General features: G+C 41.9%; 1 protein-coding gene across 13 annotated transcripts in view; it reads right to left on the bottom strand.

Moving 5' to 3' along the window:
* Positions 1-18,722, bottom strand: part of MAP2K5 (mitogen-activated protein kinase kinase 5) — a 275,190-nt gene extending 256,468 nt beyond the window's left edge. For 7 of the 13 annotated variants that reach the window (XM_021100443.1, XM_021100434.1, XM_021100478.1 and 4 more), the window contains exons 1-2: positions 18,007-18,175; positions 10,144-10,192 (exon numbers count right to left, since the gene is read on the bottom strand). In XM_021100443.1, coding sequence (XP_020956102.1) covers positions 10,144-10,192; positions 18,007-18,141 — 184 coding nt within the window. In that variant the 5' untranslated portion in view covers positions 18,142-18,175. Of the gene's footprint in view, positions 1-10,143; positions 10,193-18,006 lie in introns of all 13 variants that reach the window. The other 6 variants (XM_021100474.1, XM_021100477.1, XM_021100479.1 and 3 more) reach the window with 5 other exon arrangements.

Here is a 22,677-nt window from a genome sequence, read left to right as displayed (position 1 = left end):
AAATAAGAGAAAGACAAATACTGTATGATTATCATTTATATGTAGAACCTAAAAAAATCCAAACTCAGAGAAACAGACTAGAGATTTCCAGGGCTGGAGGGTGGGGAAATGGGGAAAAAATCTGTCAAAGTATATAAACTTTCAGTTATACAATTAACAAGGTCTGAGGATCCAATGTACAGTATGGTGGCTGATTATAGCTAGTAATACTGTATTATATATTTGAACATTGCTAAAAGAATAGATCTTACATGTTCTCACCACAAAAAAAGAAATGGTAATTATGTGTCAGGATGGCCATGTTAGGTAACACCATGGTGGTAATCATTTTGCAATATATAACTATCAAATCAACCTTAAACTTACACAATGTTATACATCAATTACATCTCAATAAAGGTGGAAAAAAATTTAAATAAAGACAAAGAATTGACAGGAATGAGAATTAGTGAAGAGAAAGAAAGTAGAAACACATACCAAGCAATTTAATGGGACAATAACTTAAAATACTTTTTCTGAATGAAAAGCTGGACAAACACAGCCAGCCCATCTAACAGAGGCTATGGCTGGGCCGATCAAACTGGATTAGGTATAAAAAGTATACTAACTGGAACCACAAATCATAAAAACTTACTAAAATGGCGCAAAGAGTTTCAAAGGTATAAATATGCTGAGAAATACCAGAAAGCCATGGCACTAAGTGGAGAGAAGTAGAAAAAAACATTTTGACCTCTTTAGTCTTACACATGGAGGTTCTTTGCCATCTGACCAAAAAAGCATTACTAGATATGACCAAAAAGGGGGAGAGGGAGAGAGGGGAAGAGCTGTGATACACTGGTTCACAATGAGAATTCCAGGCTTCTCTGGTGGCCTGGAGCATAGTAATATGATTTTCCAGCACATTAGGGAAGCAAAAGTAGAACCAGAAAGTCTATGTACTGGCTGGATTTTGTTAATGTCACTTAAAATGGAGGAAAAAATCCTAGCAAGATATCAAATAGAGTGCAGCAGATGGTAAACAAATATTATGAAGCAATCTTCACAAAATCTGCAGTGTGTCACAAATATACAAAATGGCAGAGTGTGGGAAAAGAGAATCATAACAGGCCATATGTTTTAGTGATTTTTTTTGAAGCAACACAAAATCCAAAAGAGAAACCAAGAGGAGGAACATAAAGGCCCAATAGAAGAGAGGCAGCCTCAGGTAAGGGGCGGTCAGAACTGCAAGCAGAGTGCCTAGTGAGTAAACAGCTGACAAATAGCAGACTCTGGGGAGCTTTCAGACAAACCACCCACTGCAGCACCAGGGCTCAGGTAGGCTTTCAAGAGAAACAATCTAGCTCCTACCAAGAGCAATAGAAAGGTTTTTTATACGTCATTTGTCATATTACTTCAATTCCAGGTAAGTCTCAATTAGAACTACAACAAAGGCATTTTTCTAAGGCAAGAGGAAAGAAATGAAAACATAATTGTAGAAGTCAGAAAGACATCAATAGGAAACTGCCCGAAAAGTTGTCAAGTTTAGAACCCTTCTCAGGTGTGGAATCAAAGATACAGTCCTAGAGGCCATAGTTTCTACAGGTAAATCTTCATATCCTTAAGGGGTTTTTTGTTTGTTTGTTTCTTATTTGTTCTGTCCACGCCTGTGGTGTGTGGAAGTTTCAGGCCAGGGATTGAACCCATGCCACAACCAGAGCCGCCGCAGTGAAAACGCCAGGTCCTTAACCCACTGTGCCACCGAGGAACTCCAGTATTTTTGAGTTTTAATTTAAATCCATACCTCCCATCTCCTAATTCCTTCATTACTTCTTTGCTTCCTTTCTCTTCCCAAAAAAATATAGTACCCACTATGTAGCAGGCAATGTTCTGGGCATTGGGGATAGTAACAGTGAAAAAAGGAAAACCCCTGCCCTCAGGCAGTTTACACTCTAGTTGAGAGAGACTGAAAGGGATGAGGAAGTGAGCCATACAGATATCTGGGAAAAGAATATTCCAGGCCCTGAGGCAAAAAAAATACCTGGCAAGCTCCACAGATGGGAAGAAAGCCAAAGCAGCTGGAAGAGACCGAGAACGAGATGGGCAAGAGAGACAAGTTTAGAGAAGAAACGGTAGCAGAGTTGGGGGTCTGCCCAGGACCTTGTGGGGCATGGTACAGACTGGGCTTTTAATCCTGAAAGAGATGGAAACCATTGGAGATTTGTGAGTGTAGTGATCTCAATTAACTTCTAAAAGGATCGCTTTGGTTGTCATGTGAAGAAGCTATGCGGAGGCAAAGCAGAAACAGGGAGACTAGTTAGGGGACCACTGTTCTAGTTTGGGTAAGAGATGACGATGGCCTAAACCAGGTTGAGGTTTGGAGCAGTCATCACATGCTGGGTATATTTTAAAGGCAGAGCTAACTAGGTTTGTTGATGGATAAGATACAGAAGGCGTGTCCTTATTACTTCACTCCTTTAATCTTCCGTGCATTCTAGAAACACATACTGAGAGTCTACTATGTGTCAGGTACTACACTGAATTTCTCGGAATTAAAAAATGAGCAGCACTATCTACTGCCCTCAGGAAACAACTAGCCTGGTCCTTGGGTCAAGGACTCTGACTTCTTAGTTCTCAGGTAAAAATAGCCAAACTACTATTACCTACAACTAATAATAACTAACAAGAGTATGATACCTACTACTAATAACTACTTCCATAAGACTAAAAATGATTTGGACTTTTTGCATCAATACTACAAAACTAAATTTCAATAAGTTAAAGCTCTCTTCAAATTGTCTCAAATTCAAGGATACACAATTAAGTCTTACATGATTCATAGACTCAGTGCACATCTGTTGTGAACTCAATTTTGCATTAACCTACCCAGGCTTGCTTACAGCAACCTGTTATCTTTTTCATATACTATAAGAAAATAAAACTTAATTTTTTTCACAAAATTTTTCCAGAAAGTCATGAAACAATAAGAAAAGGATTGTATTCAATAAGTCAGTACAAAATGGTCATCGTTGAAAAAAAACATAAATACAATAAAGATTTATCCTATAGTCATATTTTCTGAACCCAAACTCAAACACATGGCTTGACAAGTGTGAAGATACTTATGAGGGCTACAGACCAGCATATGTGAAGTCAGAGTATCATGGAAAAGTGGGGCCATATGATATTTATAAGTCAGCATTTGTCCACAGAGACTTAGGATGCATCTTTCAAAGCACCAGTGAGATTTTACTCTCCAGCAACATCGGCCCAACAGTCATTTTACGGCAATAACTTGTTTAGAAAAAATCCAGGGAGAGGAACACATGTAACAGATATGCACAGGAAACTCATTAGTGGGCACGGTGGATTTCCATCACCTCATGTGCTGGTGCACTCATTACATTAATCTGTTAATGAAACTGTGAAAATCAGCAGGGGTCTTTGGGCCTATATAAATGCCAAGCTCCTTAGCATATGTAGGGCCCACACATGCACACACACAAGATTTTTTATGGATATGGAATCTCAGAAGTGTTCTCACACTGAGGAGATGACAAAAAACTGGTGTGGAGTCAACTGTCTTTCTGCTTGAAAAATAAAGTTGTATCCCCACCTGACTCCTCCTCTCACCAAAATAAACTGAAGAGGGTCACGAATTTAAAAAAAAAAAAAAAAAAACCTTTTGCCTTTGTAATAAAATTGCATGCTATTTTGGAAAAAAAAAAAGCCACATAAGTACACATACAAATGTACATATTCATGTGCATGCTGAATGTGTGTGTTCTTAACTCTATTAGAGTAGAAAGAAAAAAGGATGTGGATGAATGCTTTTTCAATACCCTGGAATGTGTAAGATCCTTTTAAACATGACATAAATCCAGAAGTCACAAAGCAAAAAATCTGACCACGTAAAAACTTTAAATTTCTCCATGGGAAAAAAAAAAAAAAAGAGAAAAGAAAAAGACCAAACCAAGCTGGAAGAAAAGCAATAAATTAAACAAAAATATTTATAACATATAAGACAAAGGGCCAATTTTCTTAATACTGGAAAGCTCTTAAATCAATTAAAAAAAGACAACCTAATAGAAAAATGGGCAAAGGTGATAAATAGTTCAGAGAAATTAAATACAAATGACCAAAATATAAATGAAAAAAGTCCAAGCTCATTTATAATGGAAGAAACACCAAAAATATAATAATCTTTTTCACTTATCAAATTGACATCAACTAAAATGTCTGGTAGTACACAGAGTTGGTTGAGGGTAGAGAGAAATGGGCATTTTCAAACATTGTTGGCAGGAGCGCAAATTGGTTCTGCCTTTTAAAAAGCAACATGGAAATAGGTATTAAAAATAAAAATATGGGGACTTTTAGTCTCAGTAGTTCCAAATCCTAGGAACATATCCTACGAATACATTTCTACAATGTGGAAAGCTGTTAAGACAATGCTGTTGACTATAGCATTTTTTCTAATACTACTAAAAAAACTGGTAACAACTTAAAACTGTCCATCAAAAGGCTGAATAAAGTTACAGCCAGAAAATTAATTATAACGTAATTTTCCAAAAGACCGAAAAGTTGATTTTGTACACACTGAGGTTAGAAAGAGAACCAATACAGACTATTAAATGGGGGCAGGGGAAACTAGTTGCAATACAGTATATATCATATATGAGAAAATTTCTGGAAAGATACAGAAGAAACTGTATTGTAACTAGGGAATTGGGGAAATGGGGAGTTTTACTTTTTGCTTTGTTACAATACTGCCTGAAATTTTTTTTTAAGAGATCATCTATACTTTCTCAACTAAAAAAATAAAAACTCAGAATATTGAAAAGTAGTACTGGAGTTCCCATCGTGGCGCAGTGGTTAACGAATCCGACTAGAAACCATGAGGTTGCGGGTTCGGTCCCTGCCCTTGCTCAGTGGGTTAACGATCCGGCGTTGCCGTGAGCTGTGGTGTAGGTTGCAGACGCGGATCGGATCCTGCGTTGCTGTGGCTCTGGCGTAGGCCGGTGGCTACAGCTCCGATTCGACCCCTAGCCTGGGAACCTCTATATGCCACGGGAGCAGCCCAAGAAATAGCAAAAAGACAAATAAATAAATAAATAAATAAATAAATAAAATAAAATGAAAAGTAGTACTTTCATTTGTGCTCTTGCTATAGAGAAGAAAAGGACCTAAAAGTGATAAAAAGAAAAAGGTTTAGGGCCATAAGCCCAAGATGTAAATTTGGCACAAGTAAGCCTCCTTCCCCTCATTTACCCCTAAATCCCCTTGGAAACATCATCCCCAGGGATAGAAATCAGAAAGAATATAGTCACTACAGACCCTCTGCCGCCTCTGGACATAGGGCTGTGTTAAGTAAGGGAATTTGAATATGGAGCCTGAATTGTCCATCATCAACAAACTATATCCCATGCCTGGGCAATTGCACAAATGATCCAAAAAAGGAAATTACTGACTTAGCTTTAGGTTACGTACATTTTACAATTCTCTTTTGAACATGCACATATATAGCATTTCATTTTATTTAACAAAGGTATTCCTACCAGGCACAAAGTACACACATCCCTCAGTATCCCTGGGGGATTAGTTCCAGGACACCCCAACCACCATAGATAGGATACTAAAGTCTGTTGATGATCAAGTCCCTTATATAAAACAGTGTCATATAGTTGGTCCTTGAGATCTGTGAATTCTGCATCTGAGAATGGGAAGGATGTGGAATCCATGAGGCAACTGTACTGAAAGCAAAACTGAAATAAAACAGGGTCCCTGTCACCAAGTCATTCAAAACCTAATGAAGGAGGTCCTATCATGGCTCAGTGGTAACGAACCCAACTAGTATCCATGAGGATGCAGGTTTGATCCCTGGCCTTGCTTAGTGGGTTAAGGATCACGTGTTGCTGTGAGCTGTGGTGTAGGTCAAAGACGCAGCTTGGATCCCGAGTTGCTGTGGCTGTGGTGTAGGCTGTCAGCTGTAGCTACAATTCGACCCCTAGCCTGGGAAGTTTCATATGCTGCAGATGCAGCCCTCAAAAGCAAAAAAAAAATCTAATGAAGAATGGAAACACAGACCCAACCAACCAGAAGGCAGGCCTATAAGGTCACCTGCTCTAGTAAAGTGCCCAGAGAGACTAAACCACACCTGTGGGACCAGAGGTTTCACTGACGAGATCGAATTTCTCAAAAGTGAATTATCAGTAAAGTTATCTAAACTTTTCTCTCTTCTCCACTTAACTCTTTCTCTCTACGTTTATGTAAAACAGGTAATTTCTTTTTTTAATTTTATGGCCACACCCGAGGCGTACGGAAGTTCCTTGGCCAGGGATTGAATCTGAGCCACAGTTACAACTTACCCTGCAGCTGCAGCCAACAGCAAAATTGCAGCATCACCAACCAGACCCTTTAACCCACTGCTCTGGGCCAGGCGTCAAACCCACACCTCCACAGTGACCCGAGCTGCTGTAGTTAGATTCTTAATCCACTGCACCACAGTAGGAACTCCTAAAGCAAGTGAATCTAACAGTGTCCTTTCTCTTGGTGACTAATTCATATCTCTAAATATAATACCACCTCTTTTGTATAGTTAGTATTGGGGGATCTTGTGAAGGTTAGATTAAATGAGATAACCCATGGAATGCTCTTAACACAGCATCTGGCAACAGTATACTTTGCAGTATTAAATTCACTACCATAAATATCTGATAGTTTATGTATTCAAGAGTGGTTCTACAACAACACAGGCCATTGAAAGAGCTCAAAAATTTTAGTACATAAGCTTATAAACTACATCTTTCAAACTATTTCTTATAGAGATTTTATTTATTAATGCTGATCTTTGGTACAGAAAATAAGATCATCCTAGAACAATAGCAGAAAAAGCTAGCCTAGGATTTTAAGTCTATAATGGAGAGTACACAATAATCTAAGCACAAAAAACAAAGAACTATCATTATTTTCTCTGCGTATATATTTGTTCTTATTCTTTTCACCTAAAACTGGTCCAGATGCAGACAGGTACAGATCTGTTGCCCCTGTTGGGGGAAAAGAAGGAAAGTGATCTCTAAAAAGTTAACCTAGAAGTTCCCACTGTGGCATAATAGGTTAAGAATCTGACCACAGTAGCTCAGGTTGTTGCAGAGGTATGGGCTTGATCCCTAGCCTGGTGCAGTGGGTTAAAGGATCTGGCATTGCCTTAGCTGCAGCTACAGCTTGGACTCAATCTTGGCCTAGGAACTTCCATATGCCTTGGGTATTGTCATTAAAAATAGAAGTTTAAGTATACTTTTCAGTGTTAAATACATTACCATAAATACTTCTTTGATCAAAGTTTTATTTATTCAAGACAGTTATTCTGTCATACCCATAAACCACACTTAACACACTTAACGGGCTTTCAATACAACTTGCTTATAAAGAGTGCAAGTTTTACAAAGAGAACTACATTTGAACATAGGCTCCACCACTTCCTAGCTATTCACTTTCAGCAATCTCTTCCCATCACTGAACTTCAGTTTCCGCATAGGTATAAGTTTCCTACCTCACAGAGCTGTTGCAAAGATTAGCAAGAATCCAGGTAAACCATCCAGTACAATGCCTGGTACAAAGTAGGCCATCAATAAACAATAGCTAAAATAATCATATTACTACTATGAACCCTAACTCTAGAAGCCAATAAGGCACAGGTACACTGAGCCACTTTGAGGGATCCAGAAAGCAAGAAGTAGAAAGTATAAATAAGTTTCTTTTTTTGCCACACTTAAAAACAATCAGAACACACAACTTCAAGAAATAGGACAACTTTCTAAACAAGTCTCAACAGCAGCTGAGAATATATACATAAGAAATTTCACTTTATCGGAGTTCCCGTCGTGGCGCAGTGGTTAACGAATCCGACTAGAAACCATGAGGTTGCGGGTTCGGTCCCTGCCCTTGCTCAGTGGGTTAACGATCCGGCGTTGCCTAAGCTGTGGTGTAGGTTGCAGACGCAGCTCGGATCCTGCGTTGCTGTGGCTCTGGCGTAGGCCGGTGGCTACAGCTCCAATTCGACCCCTAGCCTGGGAACCTCCATATGCCGCAGGAGCAGCCCAAGAAATAGCAAAAAGACAAAAAAAAAAAAAAAAAAAAAAAGAAAAGAAATTTCACTTTAACACTGTGAGATTGAACAAGTTGCTTGGAGGAGATGCCCTTTCCTCAACTGTAACAGAGCTCATAACAGTCCTTCAAAGTACTTCATGGGGATCTTGTGAAGGTTAAATTAAAAGACATAACCCATGGAATGCTCTTAACACAGCATCTGGCAACAGTAAGTACTCTAAATGTTAACTACCAGACCGTCCCTGAAATCCCTGGCACCCCCAAGGAGTTACTGCAAGGGGTCTGAAGAGCTTGCAATACTAATGTGTATTTGAGATATACATACTGTTTTTCAATAGTATATGGAATCCAGTGTGGTTAATAAAATACTAATTATTTTAAGATTCTACTCAAGTAGCTTTTAAAACCATGAAATGATGGTTGAAAAATATTTAATAGAGAATACTGAAAAAGCAATAGAGAAATATATAAAGTAAAAGTATGAGGAGTTCCTGATGGCCTAGCAGTTAGGGACTTGGTATTATCACTTCTGTGGCTCAGGTTTGATCCTGGGCCTGGGAACTTACACATGCCACAGGTACGGCCAAAAAAAAAAAGTATGCTCATTGAGTCAACTCTTGTCCCATTCCAGCCCCAAGTCTACTTTCTAGGGGAAACCACTGGAAAGCACTCCAGTGGGCACCTCTTCAGATCCTTGTCCCTTGACATATCCATGAAGTCGGGAGAAAGCAGAGGGATTAAATATTTTATAAAGTAGGATCATATGATAAATATTTTGTTTATTCAACATTGTATCATGAATATACTTCCATGCCAGTGCTTAAAATCCTCATTCTTTTTAGCCACTGCTTAATGTTTCATTCTATGGATAAATAATTTATTAATCCATTATTCCAGGCATTTAGCTTACCTTTAATTTTTTGCTATCAAAAATAATTCCACAATGAACACTTTGTTGGAAGGGAACGCAACACATGTATAGGTATTTCTGTTAGACAGCTTCCTAAAAGTGGCTCTGCTGAATCAAAGGTTTTGAATTTTTTTTTTTTTTTTTTTGTCTTTTTTGTCTTCTTAGATCCACACCCGAGGCATACAGAGGTTCCCAGGATAGGGGTTGAATTGGAGCTGTAGTTGCTGGCATAAGCCACAGAGACAGCAACGCCAGATCAAAGCCACATCTGCGACCTACACCTCAGCTCATGGCAACACCGGATCGCTAACCCACTGAGCAAGGCCAGGGATCGAACCCTTATCCTCATGGATATTTTGGAAAGTATCGCCAAATTGTTCTCCAAGAGAACATAAATAAAAAAGAGGACATTGTACTCTCTGTTGTTAACCATCAGCTTAAAAAATAAGAACAAAAGGTTCTTGTGGCAAAACCAGACATTTTTCTACATAAAGTGGCCCACATCTGCAAAAAAGATGGGGACCACGACTGCCAATCCTTAATTTATCCTTTTCAATACCAGAGCCCTGTACTAAACTCTCATCTAACATTACTCAGCCCCTGGCCTCCCCCTGGCTTAAGTCAAAACCAGTTTTCTAATATACCCTTCCCCCCACCAGTCCCCAAGCCAACTGGTTGGAGGTGGGGTAGGGCTTAAGACCTGAAGTGTTGCTGTCATCAGCTAACAGCAGTGCCAAGCCCCACTAAAACAGAATTATTTGATGCAACATTCATGTAAAAGCTCTACTCTATTGCTATTTTAAAGCAGCAAAGGATTAAAATCTTTTAATCAATAATCATTGGCCTACAGGTAGTTTACACGTTTCATTTTATCCCACGATATTATTACAGCAAGGAGCAAGAGCAGATAAAGGTCATGTTGGTAATTAAAGCTATATTATAGAAATATGCATACCCAAGATATGATTAAATAAGAAAATATTACTCAGTTCAGTATCATCATTAAACTTGCATTAATTTATAAATATTTAAATGTACCATATGATGAGCATAAATAATCTGTTTTTGTCAGTTTCTAAAATAACGCAACCCATAAACCCTGTGAAAAATTACTGCAGAAATAGTCAAGAAAGTATACAAGGCAGACTTACATTCAAATGCTGTGGTTGTTGCTTCAGGCAGAACCTGGCCTATCACATCCTAAACAAAGAAAGAATAAAGAAACACAATTAGCCATCTTCTTTATTGCTAACATGTGGCAAATCCTAGAGGAAATATGAGAACCTGGAAAAGAATTTGAAATGATGGCATAAACTATAAAAACATTAGCTCATAATTACTCTTAGCCCAGCGATTTCAGTACAGAGTATTCCAGGGGAGGGGATCTTTAAAAAATCTTTTCTACTCTATTAACAACATAATTTTTTTTTTCTTTTTTCTAGGGCCTCACCTGCAATATACGTAAAGTCCCAGGCTAAGGGTCGAATTCAAGCTAAAGCTGCTGGCCTACAGCACAGCCATAACAATACTAGACGGAGTCGCAAACCTACACCACAGCTCATGGCAATGCCAGATCCTTAATCCACTCAGTGAGGCCAGGGATCAAACCTGAATCCTCATGGATACTAGTTAGGTTTATTTCTGCTGAACCACAATGTGAACTCCAATAACATGATGTTTCACTCTCAATTCAACAAAGTAGACAAATACACTGCTATTGATTTACACAAAAAAAGAAAAAAAAAAAAAGGAGTTCCCGTCGTGGCTAATCGGAAATGAATCTGACCAGTATCCATGAAGACACAGGTTGGATCTGTGGCCTCCCTCAGTGGGTTAAGGATCTGGTGTTGCTGTGAGCTTTGGTGTAGGTCGCAGACCCAGCTAGGATCCAATATAGGCCGGCGGCTAGAACTCCAATTTGCCCCCTAGCCTGGGAACCTCCATATGCTGCATGTGCAGCCCTAAAAAGACAAAAAAAGAAAAGTTTATTCTATGGGAGGTTGTAGAAGGAATGTACTGCTGGTAAAAAAAAATAAGGGTGGGGGGGTGCAGTTTGGGAGTCAGACTAGTCTGAGTTTGAATCTCAGCTCTGCGCTTAACTAGCTATGTGACTGGGAATAAATTACTCAACCTCTCTGAGCCTCAATTTGATTACCCTTCCAATATGGGTCTAGTAACACTTAGGGAGGTAATGTAAAAAGTATTAAATATTGTAGTAAACATGAGCTAGCCTAACACACTGTAAACATGCAACAAATGCAGTTCTTGATATGTAACCAGTAACACCTCTTACTCATAGCTGGAAGAGTTCAAAATTTTCCGTGGTGATAATGATACAAATCTCTAATGTTACATTTAATACAACCAATTCTTACCTTTACTCTTAAGCAACTGAAAAATAAATTTAATGACACCAAAATAGTTATTCTAGCCTACAAAAAAAGTTTACGTATATATAACCTGATTATCAATATTTAAATTAATCAAGTTGAAAACACTTGAAAAATTGTCTACAGATTCAGCTTAATTAAAGAGGTACAGAACACTTCTGAGAAACAGTTCTGGGAAAAGTGACCCTCCATTATGTCTAGTCCAATATAAACGGCCTGCCGACCTCATTGCTCTTAGAGAGCTCTGCCTCTACATCCCTCCTAGGCGGTTCCAGATCTGGCACCAGGCAGCGGGCTGACAAAGCCTCTTGCAGTATTTCTGTATTTCTCAGCAGGGAGCCCAGACCCCTTCCAAGCAGGGCACTTAGCAGAGTGGAAGTGCAACTTCCTTCTAAAGGTAGTTCTTTAGAGCTTTTGCTGCAGCGGCAATTTGCATAATAGCCTTATCCCTACAGTGTGTGTGTGGTGTGTGTAGGTGTGTGTGTGTGTGTGTGTGTGTGTGCGCGTGCGTGCGTACGTGCGCGCGCGCGCACGCACTTTAAATAAATCTGTGCATATAAAATTGATCAAAGGGATCTATCTTAGGCAACCCTACTCATTAGGGACAAAATATTATTTTTTTCTTCTGTTTCCAGCCTCAGCAAATGAAATATCAACTTTTTAAGGAAGTTCTTGTAAACAATTTTAGTGTTTAAAAAAATTCTTTCTAGGCGTTCCCATTGTGGCTCAGGGGGTTAAGGACCCAACAAGTATCCATTAAGATGCAGGTTCGATCCCTGGCCTCGCTCAGTGGGTTAAGGATCTGGCGTTGCCATGAGCCGTGGTATAGGTCGAAGATGTGGCTGGGATCTGGCGTTGCTGTGGCTTCGGGGTGGGCCTGCAGCTGCAGCTCTGATTGGACCCCTAGCCTGGAAACGTCTATATGTCACAGGTGAGGCCCTAAAAAGAAAAAAAAAAAATTCTTTCTACATACTTATAGGTAAAAAGTATTTATTGACAAGTAAATGAAAACTGTAGAATGAGTATGGAATATACAGGCAGTGTAGAGCCTGAGAGTATGCACTGGAACCAAACTGCTAGGGTTGGACCTTGGCTCTGCCACTCAGTCACTGAGTGACAATTTCTCTGCACCTTAGTTTCCTTCTGTGTGAGTGAGATCAAAACTGTGCCTACCTCGTAGGACAAATAAGTTAATATTTATAAAGTGCTAGAGAGTATCCAGCGCATGGTAAGTGCCATCTTAGTGTCTGTTAAATAAACAAGTCACTGATGACTGGGAACATTCCACATTTTATCTCATAATGAAACCCTAAATTTCAGCCCCTGACAATAAGCGGAATGCGCTCTTTGGTTCACTTCATCCCTCTACAGCATTTACTGTATCAGGCAATATTGGTTAAAAAAGGGGGTGGGGGGTTGCATCCTCCACCCCCACGCCCACCCCCGACCTTCCGGGTCTAGGTTATCACTGCTCACTTCCGGACTACCAATCTTGAGATGTGAACTCTACAGTATTAGCAAACTAATTCAGGATCCTTCCTACTTCCGAACAGCAGACCCCATAAAACAACAAATTTCTAATAACTAGCTGAAAACCCTGCTGGGCAGCAATGGCCTCCTTTGCCTATCAACATAAACAAGGATCTACACACACTGTACATCTAATGTGGGGAAAAAAGAGAAAGAAAGAGTATACCTGCTTGAGAGAATCATGTGAACACAACTGACCATCTTGTTCCATCAAAGCAAATAAAGTGGGGCTATCATAATGACGAAGGCGTAAAAAGTTTGAATATTAATCACCTAATCACCATTCCCTGGTCTTCTCTAAGCAAGCACATTTAATTTTTTTTTTTTTTTTTTGTCTTTTTGCCATTTCTTGGGCCGCTCCTGCGGCATATGGGAGGTTCCCAGGCTAGGGGTCGAATCGGAGCTGTAGCCACCGGCCTACGCCAGAGCCACAGCAACGCTGGATCCAAGCCGAGTCTGCGACCTACGCCACAGCTCACGGCAACGCCGGACCCTTAACCCACTGAGCAAGGGCAGGGACCGAACCCGCAACCTCATGGTTCCTAGTCGGATTCGTTAACCACTGCGCCACGACGGGAACTCCCATATTTAATTTTATGTATACTCTGCAGTTGTATTTTAAGTGATTTATTCAAAATGACCCTGTCTGTTATTTCTTTCTCTCTCTCTCTCCCTCTCTCTCCCCCTCTCTCTCTCTCTTTGGCTTATTAGGGCCACACCTGCAGCATACGGAAGTTCCCACGCTAGGGGTTGAATTGCTGCTACAGCTGACACAGCCAAGCCTCATCCGCAACCTACATTACAGCTCATGGCAACCCCAGATCCTTAACCCACTGAGCGAGGCCAGGGATCGATACTAGTTGAGTTCTTAATCCCCTGAGCCACAATGGGAACTCCTCAGAATGACCCTGTCTTATTCTCAACATTTTACCCTACCTAAAAAAGGTTTCAAAAGAACATGTAAGTTTACATATCTTGTTGGTGATCACTTCTTGATCCTTTTCTTCTCCTTCCTCTCAATAAATCAGTCAAATAAATGGCAAACCAAACATCCAAGTGAACATATACAACATACCAGGAGCATAAAGATTACAAAACTACAGGCTATAGAAGAATAAGACTTCTCCTTGACTTTTGAAAGATTATAATCCATCACAAGATACAGACAAACCTAAAAGACTAACAATTCAAAGCACTTACAAATAGTATGAAAGAAGAGGCAAACAAAAAACATAAATTAGCAAGTAGTTGTTGCTCGCTCAGGAGGCCGGAAAAATCCACAGCCTCAGTTTAGGTACAAATGTCACAGAAGAGGGGAAATCTGGGCTAGAACTTGGGAGAGAAGATTCACACAGCAAGAGGAAAAGGGAGAACATTCTTTCCTACCCCTCACTAATCCAGATCTCCTGCATAATTTTCACAAAACTGGGGACTGTGTTGCCAAGGAAGAAGAGAAACACAGAAAACTGAAAAACAGATAACCCACAAGCCTCTGCCCATGAGGATCAGCTGGACCTCCTTCACATCTCAGCCAGTCCCTAATTCTTCAGATGAAGGACACAGACCCAGAGAGGCCCAGTGACTTGCCCAGGGAGTCCCAGCCATTTGATGTTGCTGGGACAGAAGCCCTCAACTACAGACTCGGAGTCCAAAACACCCTCAGTTCCAGCTGACTCAGTGACTATGAACTACTTCTGGCTTCCATGTCTGGGTCCACCAAAAACTAGTTGCGTGGCTTTAGCATTTTCCTGTCCGGGTGTCATGCTTCCTCATTTGAAAACTAAAGTGAGAAGAGTTATATCAGATGAAGGAGGAACATTCCAGGTTTCATTTGGCCTTAAATTATAAGGTTCCAAGCCAAAGATGCTAATATGTCTATTGGTTTTTTTGCCAATTTCTTAATGAAGAGGTATGGTAAACCTGGAAAAGAGATGGCAAGAGCCCTCTGGGATTTGGGCTTGCAAAGTTCAAAGAACTGGATCTGTAGCACAGCACCCATTGTCATGAGCCCTTCATCAGGTCTTTTGGATGTAACATGCTCTCCCTGGGCTTACCTGAACAAGCACATGTGAAGGCACATGGCACTCTGAGCTCTAGATGGTGGGACCATCTGAGCAAAGTTTACCTGTAAGCCAGTCATCTTGGAGCCAAGGTACAACTGGGAGAGGCCCAGGCCCTATCTTTTCTGTGGCAATAACAACACTTACTTACTCCAGATTGTTTCAAGTGCTTCACATGTATCAGTGTCAACAGTCCTCAGAACTCTATGGGGTAGACACTATTTTCATGCCCCCAGTCCTTTTTTTTTTTTTTTTTTCCTTTTTTCTTTTTACAGATGAAGAAACTGAGATACAGAAGACACTTGCCCAAAGTGAGCCTGGTAAGGCTTGCAATTTAAACCCAGACAGCCTGGCTCAAATGTTCATGCTTTTAAATACTGAACCATCCTGCTTAAAATAATACCTCCTGTTGTCTCAAAAGAGTAAAGTAAAGGAAGCTCATGTCTTTCTCATCATAAACACAATCTGACTTAGTCTTTACAAGTTTTTGATACAGGTATCATTATCCCTAATCTTTAAGTAAGGAAAGTAAGGCCCAGAGAGGTAGAATGACTTGACTACTTAATAAGTACAATTAAACCCAAATTTCTTTCTTTTCTTTTTTTTTTTTTTTTTTTTGCTTTTTTGTATTTTTTAGGGCCACACTTGCAGCATATGGAGGTTCCCAGGCTAGGGGTCGAATTGGAGCTGTTGCTGCCGGCCTACACCAGAGACACAGCAACTCAGGATCCAAGCCGCGTCTGCGACCTACACCACAGCCCACAGCAACGCCGGATCCTTAACCCGCTAAGCAAGGCCAGGGATCAAACCCGCAACCCCATTGTTCCCAGTCGGATTCGTTTCCACTGCGCCAAGACAGAAACTCCTAAACCCAAATGTCTTTATTCAAAACCTAATGTGCATCCACAAAGCCATAATAGTATGTATCCTCTTTGACGCTTCCTCATTAAACAAATATCTTAGGGTCCTATGAAGCCCCAGAAACAGAGAGGAAACAGAGATGTCTGTCTCCTCCAGTGTATTATCTAGTGAATGAGACAAGGTTAGCACAAAATCCATGTACTGTGGTGGAACACAGAGGAGGGGCATGTATGACCAGTGTAGAGGAAAATCAAAGCTGGATTTTGAAGGACACGTAGGAGTTGGGCAGCCGAAGAAAGAGGCCAAGTTCCTGCTGTGGCACACTGGGTTAAGAATCCAACTACAGTGGCAGGTGCAGGTTCAGTCCCTGGCCTGGCAGTGTGTTAAAGGATCCAGCATTGCCACAGCAGCAGGAATAGGTCACAGCTGCAGCTCAGATTCAATCCTGGCCCAGGAACTTCCTTTTTTTATTTTTTTTCTTTTGTCATTTTAGGGCCATACCTGAGGCATATGGAGGTTCCCAGGTTAGGGGTCAAATCAGAGCTGTGGCCTCCGACCTATGCCACAGCCATAGCAACGTGGGATCTGAGCTGCCTCTGTGACCTACACCACAGCTCACAGCAATGCCAAATCCTTAACCCACTAATCGAGCCAGGAATTGAACCTTCGTCCTCATGGATACTAGTTGGTTCATTAACTGCTGAGCCACAACAGGAACTCCAGGCTTAGGAATTCTCACATGCCATAGGTGCAACCATAAAATAAAAAAAAAAAAAAAAAAAGAAAGAGGCCAAGTGGAGATGGCCTGGGCACCTGGGAGAACTCAAGATTAATTATAAATACCTGGAGCACAAGATGCTCATAGGGGTATAGTGAAAGATGAAGCTGGTGCCAGTCAGGCACGAGCCAATCAAAAGACCATGCCAAGGAGTTCAGGCCTTACCATGAAGGAAGATCCACGTGCCTGTGAGTGTGTGGAGAACTCTGGATGCAAAGAGAAGGATGGCATAAGATTGGAGGCTGCTGGCTTTCACCAGCCTCTGCACTCCTGGCCCAGACACCTGAAAATCTGTATGGTCTGTGTGGTCAGTAACATCAAAAACTCAAAATGAAGGTACAGGGATCAAATTTTGATTGAGTAACTTATGACAATCAAAAGCCACATCACAGATCTTCTAAAAAACCTCCACCCAGCACCATCTTATCCTATAGCTAAGTTCCACTATAGATCCCATACTTGCAATGTGCCCCATGATATGTCAGCTCTACCTTCGACAGCTCAGTTATTCAAAATGTAAAATGGGCACAAAGCACTCTATCTCAAATAAATGCTAAAAGATGAAAAGTGGCACTGCAGCACATGGAAATAAATACTAAGTAAAGTAAGGAAATCTGAGTTATGGCACTGACACTTCCACTCACAAGCAACATGGCTTTGGAAAAGTCATTTCACCTCACTGCTCCTTGGTAACCAACTACAAAAAGGATCAGAGGGCTCAAAAGGCCACCTCTGGGGTTATCCCCTCCTCTAACACTCCATGATTTTATTTGAAATACATTGTGAATATTTATTATGAAAGTTAAGACTACATTATTGACTCTAAAATGCACATTTCCCCCTCTATTTTAACATCTCTGAAACTAGGTTCTGCACAATGTGTGCTACGTCAGCTTTTTCCTTCTTAGTAGTACATAAAATACCTTAAAACCTATGACACCTAAGGTTTGCTGAAACACAACTGGTTAAAGACGCCTTGTTTCTCTTTCCCACTAGTCACCAAGTTTAAGGAACTCAGTAGGAAGACATGGCTGGAACCTGGCCAGGGACATTCCACAAAATACTTTAGAAAAACTTTTAGATTCAGCTTTTTGAATCCTAGTTGTTGCTTCCATGTATATGTTCCAGTCCAGGCTGTGCACTCCCTGAGGGCAGAGGTTCAATCTGGTTCATCTCTACTTTCCCAGGGACCTGCACATTTGTCAGATTTAAGCCCATGCAATTAATCACTGCCTGTGGTGGAAGCAATAAAACTGTCCTCACTTGAGGCCAGCAATGGCCACTAGCTCAGGCCACCAGGCCACCGGGGTTAAGTTTCAGTGATCAAGGCGCAGACTACCCCACAAATCCCTGCACCCTCCCTCGCCAGGATGGAACACTGAGATTAGCACTCACCAACACATCCCTGAAGAGTAGCTGCGGCCCCGAGTGCACTGTCCAGTCCACCGCTCCACTATTTGGAATCTTGATGCGAATCACCAGCACCTGGTTCTCCATGGCATGGAAGGGGCCAAGGGCCAGCCACAGCATTACAGGTGAAAGGGGCTCACATCCTGGTAAGGGGGTACCCACCGGTCCCTGTTAGGTGGGGCTTCCAAGAGAAGATAAGGTGACAGAGAGCAAGGGGGCTGAAGAGAGGAGGAGGTCCAGAAGAGGCCCGCAGGCTCCGAGCCAGGCCCAGGCTGCAGGGGGCCGAGGGATGTCTCCCGGTGAGCGTGGACTGGGCAAGAGGAAGGAGTCAGTAGGAACTAGGGGAGGTCAGAAGGTTCTGGAGTTGGAAAAGAAGGCAAACGGGGTCATGCAGCTCTCTGCCGTCTGTGAGGGTGTGAGGGGACGGCAAACAGAAGACCCTGTTTTAGGGAGATACAGCGGCAGGTGTCCACTCCTCCTCAGCAGGGGCGGAGGGTCCTGGACTGAAGGGGACTCAGTCCGGTGTGGTGTGGAAGAAGCCCCGGGGCAGCCGAACCAGGAGAAAGCCGCCGGGGACCCTCCGCGGGAAGTTGGAGGTGGGGAGACAGTCTTCTGCCCAACCGGAGTCAGACTGCGCCGCCCGTGCGGCTCAGCCCTGGGCACCCGAGGCCGCGCGTCCCGGCGGCAGGAGGAGGGGGAGGGCGGCGGCGAGGGCACTGTTACTCCGGAACCAAAACGCGCGGCGCCGGAACCCCGGGAGCCGGCGAGGGGACCCGCCTCCCGCGGCGCCATGTTGGAAAAGGGCAGCTCCTGGCCGAACCCTCCCCCTGCTCCCGGGCGGACGGGACCCAAGGAGGCAGCGCGGGGCGCTCGGGCCGGAGTGAAGGGACCGACTGGGCTGCCCACTCCCGGGACACCCCACCTTTTCGCCGAGCGATCGAGTGATGGCCCTTTCCTTTCCTGACTCATTAAAATTAGCGATGTGAAAATATCTAACAAACGAAGGAGGAAACTGAACTAAGGCAGAGGTCCGCCAAAAGCCAATAGATTGCTTAAAATGTGTACTCTTGGCTTGTAGAGAAGCCTAGAAAGATAGGACTGCATCGTTTATTCCTTCGTCAGGCCCTGTACCTAAATATTCGTGGGGGTTTGTGCATCAAATGGTCAAGAGCAAGGTTGTCTTTTTTTTTTTTTTTTTCTTCTTCTTCCATTTTCCAAGTCACAGATCCAGATCTTTCTCCAAAATGAGCAAAGCAAATATGGGGTTTTAGTGAGGTTCTTTACCCCATGGTTGCCCTAAAATAGCAAACAGCCCCTTACTCGAAAGTTACTGTAGAGAAATTCAGTGAAGAGTTTAACTGCCTGGGGACAGCTGCAGTAGTGGCATCATCTTTTGTTAAATTGTTGCAAAAAATATCCAGTCTAACCCATTAATTTTCCACTAGCTAAGCAATGTTTATGCAATCAGTGATATCAGAGGCGGTAGCAGTAACACTTGGTTATTTTTAACTGCCTTGTTAACCTCAGACTTTTAAATGCATAATTTTGTTGCTCTACGATTCCTTTACAGAAGTTTGTTTACAAGTTGTAACGTGTAGTTTCGTCTTTCATCTCGTTCTAAGGAAAGTGCACATATGGCTTTACTTTGGGGGGCTGAATTTTGTATAAATTCGGTGGGGGAGGTGTTTCATTTCCCTTTATCAAATAGTTGCTTAATGCCAGAAAAAAAAAATAAATATTGGCCAGTTTTAGTATAATATAATTTTTTTCCTACATATCTTCTCTGCCTGCGCTCTCTGATGTTTAATTTGAAAGTCCATTGTAGGAGATAAATGATATGTTTTCAGTTTTGTAAATTAATTGCTTAGGTAGAAATTTCTTTAGTCAGATCCTCCAGCTGGTCAAAGATCTGCACTTCAGTCCTGTGAAAAATAAACCATTTGCTCAAGGACCCCAGTGCATTTTTAAATGAAAGTTCATTTCCGGAGTTCCCATGGTGGCACAGCAGAAACGAATCCTACTAGGAACCCTGAGGTTGTGGGTTCCATCCCTGGCCTCGCTCAGTGGGGGGATTTTCTCTGAACCCATGATTTGTTAAAATTGGTTTTTTATTCATAGTACCATGGGGAAAACCAACTCAGTTCGCACTTTCAATTCTTTTGGGTGTATACCCACAAGTAGAATTGCTGGATCATGTGATAATTTTTTGGAGGAGCTGCCATATTCCACAATGGCCATGCCATCTTACATTCCCTTCCATAGCCCAAGGGTTCCGATTTCTCCACATCTTCACCAACACTTGTTACATTCTGTATTTTTGTTAAATGCTATTCCATCAAGTATGAGGTGATATGTGGTTTTAATTTGCATTTTCCTTAGTGATTATTGATGTTCATCTTTTCATACACTTCTTGGCCGTTTGTATATCTTCTTTGGGGAATTGCCTATTCAAGTCCTTTGCCCATTTTTTAACTGGGCTGTTTTTTTCCTTTTTTGTTATAAAGTAATTTCTTTTTTTTCTTTTTGGGGGGGGGGCGTGCCCATCTCATGTAGAAGTTCCCAGGCTAGGACTCGAATCGGAGCTACAGCTGCCAGCCTATCTATGTCATAGCCACAGCAATGTGGGTTCTATCCTTGGCCTCGCTCAGGGATAAGGATCCGGCGTTGCCGTGAGCTGTGGTGTAGGCTGGCAACTGTAGCTCTGATTCTACCCCTAGCCTCTATATACCGCAGGTGCGGCCCTAGAATAAAAAAGAAAAAAAAAAAAAAAACTTTCCTGATAACTTCGTAACTTGTGCAGAACTAAAACTGTCCTTGACTGACAGAACTCCACATATTCTCCCCTCCACACCTTATGTCTGGCCTTATGATCTCTCAATCCTCATCCACACCAGCCTTCTTTTTACTGTTTCTTGAACATATTGGGCATTCCACCTCAGAGTCTTCCTCTACCTGGATTACTCTTACCCTGATAGCTACATACCTCACTCCCTCAAATTCTGCAGATCTTGATTTAAAAATCACCCTCTTGTTCAGTGTGCCTTCCCTTAGCGCACTATTGAAAACCAGCCCCAAACCCATCCCATCCACGGATACAAGCATGCAAGTGTGCAGAATTCCTAGCCGCCTTCCCTAGCTTACTTTTCTCCTGGCCCTCATCCCTATCCACTCTGCGTCATTTTTCACTCTTATGTTTGCCTCCCCACTAAACTATAACTTTGTGAGGGGAGGGAACGAATATGTTTTATTCACTGACATATCCCTAGTTCTGAAAGTAGTGCCTGCACACAGTGGGCACTTTAAGAATATTTGTTCAATGAATGAGTGGATTTTGAAGGCAGAGTGGATTGAGTAGCAGGGATTTAACTACCATGTGCATCTCCTGCCTGTCTTGAGCCTCACTTGCTCCTGTGCCTCTCCTCCACCACCACCACCTCCACCACTGGAAGTGAGACAACAACCATTGTAGACTCCCATTGAGCTGTAAACTTTAAGTGTTGTTTGCCTCCTATGTTCAAGAAATCTACTTGTCTCCTTCAATTTCTAGTGTGGGCCCCTGCATATTACATTCACATATTTGTTGATTAGTTTTGATTTAAAAGACTATGATGAGTTAATGGTTGCAAATATTACATTTAGAAAAGAAAAACAACAATGTTCTACTGTATACCACAGGGAACTATGTCTAATCTCCTGGGATAGACCATGATGGAAAAGAATATATATATGTATAAGTGGATCACTTCGCTGTACAGCAGAAATTGGCACAACATTGTAAATCAAATATACTTTAATTTAAAAAATTTTTTTTAAAAAGAATATGATGAGAATAGAGGATGGAAAGAGTAACTTTCTAGTGGAGAAACCTGGCAAAAACCATCCTAACAAAGTGATCAAGGCTAACATCACCAGTGATCAGTTATGTTGATATCATGTGCTCTCTGATCAGATGCAATAAGAAAGGCATTTGACCCCTCGGGTCTTCTTCCCAAAACTAATAACCTTAATCCAATCATGAGAAAACCATCAGACAAACCACAATTGAAGGACATTCTAAAAAATACCTTGGAGTTCCCGTCGTGGCGCAGTGGTTAACGAATCCGACTAGGAACCATGAGGTTGCGGGTTCGATCCCTGGCCTTGCTCAGTGGGTTAACGATCCAGCATTGTCATGAGCGGTGGTGTAGGTGACAGACGCGGCTTGGATCTGGCATTGCTGTGGCTCTGGTGTAGGCCAGCGGCTACAGCTCCGATTCAACCCCTAGCCTGGGAACCTCCATATGCCGCAGGTGCGGCTCTAGAAAAGACAAAAATAAAATAATAAAGAAATAAAAAATACCTGACAAGAGTTCCCATGGTGAGGCAGTGGAAATGAATCCAACTAGGAACCATGGGGTTGTGGATTCCTTCCCTGGCCTCACTCAATTGGTTAAGGATCTGGCATTGCTGTGAGCTGTGGTGTAGTTTGCAGATGTGGCTCAGATCCCCTGTTGCTGTGGCTGTGGTGTAGGCCAGTGGCTACAGCTCTGATTTGACCCCTAGCCTGGGAACATCCATATGCTGCAGGTACAGCCCTAAAAAAGACAAAAAAAACACAAACAAACAACAACAAAAAAAACCTGACAAATATTGCTCAAAACTGTCAATTTGACATGC

This window comes from Sus scrofa, chromosome 1 (genome assembly GCF_000003025.6).
Source record: "Sus scrofa isolate TJ Tabasco breed Duroc chromosome 1, Sscrofa11.1, whole genome shotgun sequence".
Classification (NCBI taxonomy): domain Eukaryota; kingdom Metazoa; phylum Chordata; class Mammalia; order Artiodactyla; family Suidae; genus Sus; species Sus scrofa.
Note: the sequence above shows the minus strand (reverse complement) of the source record. Positions and strands in the feature narration are given on the sequence as shown.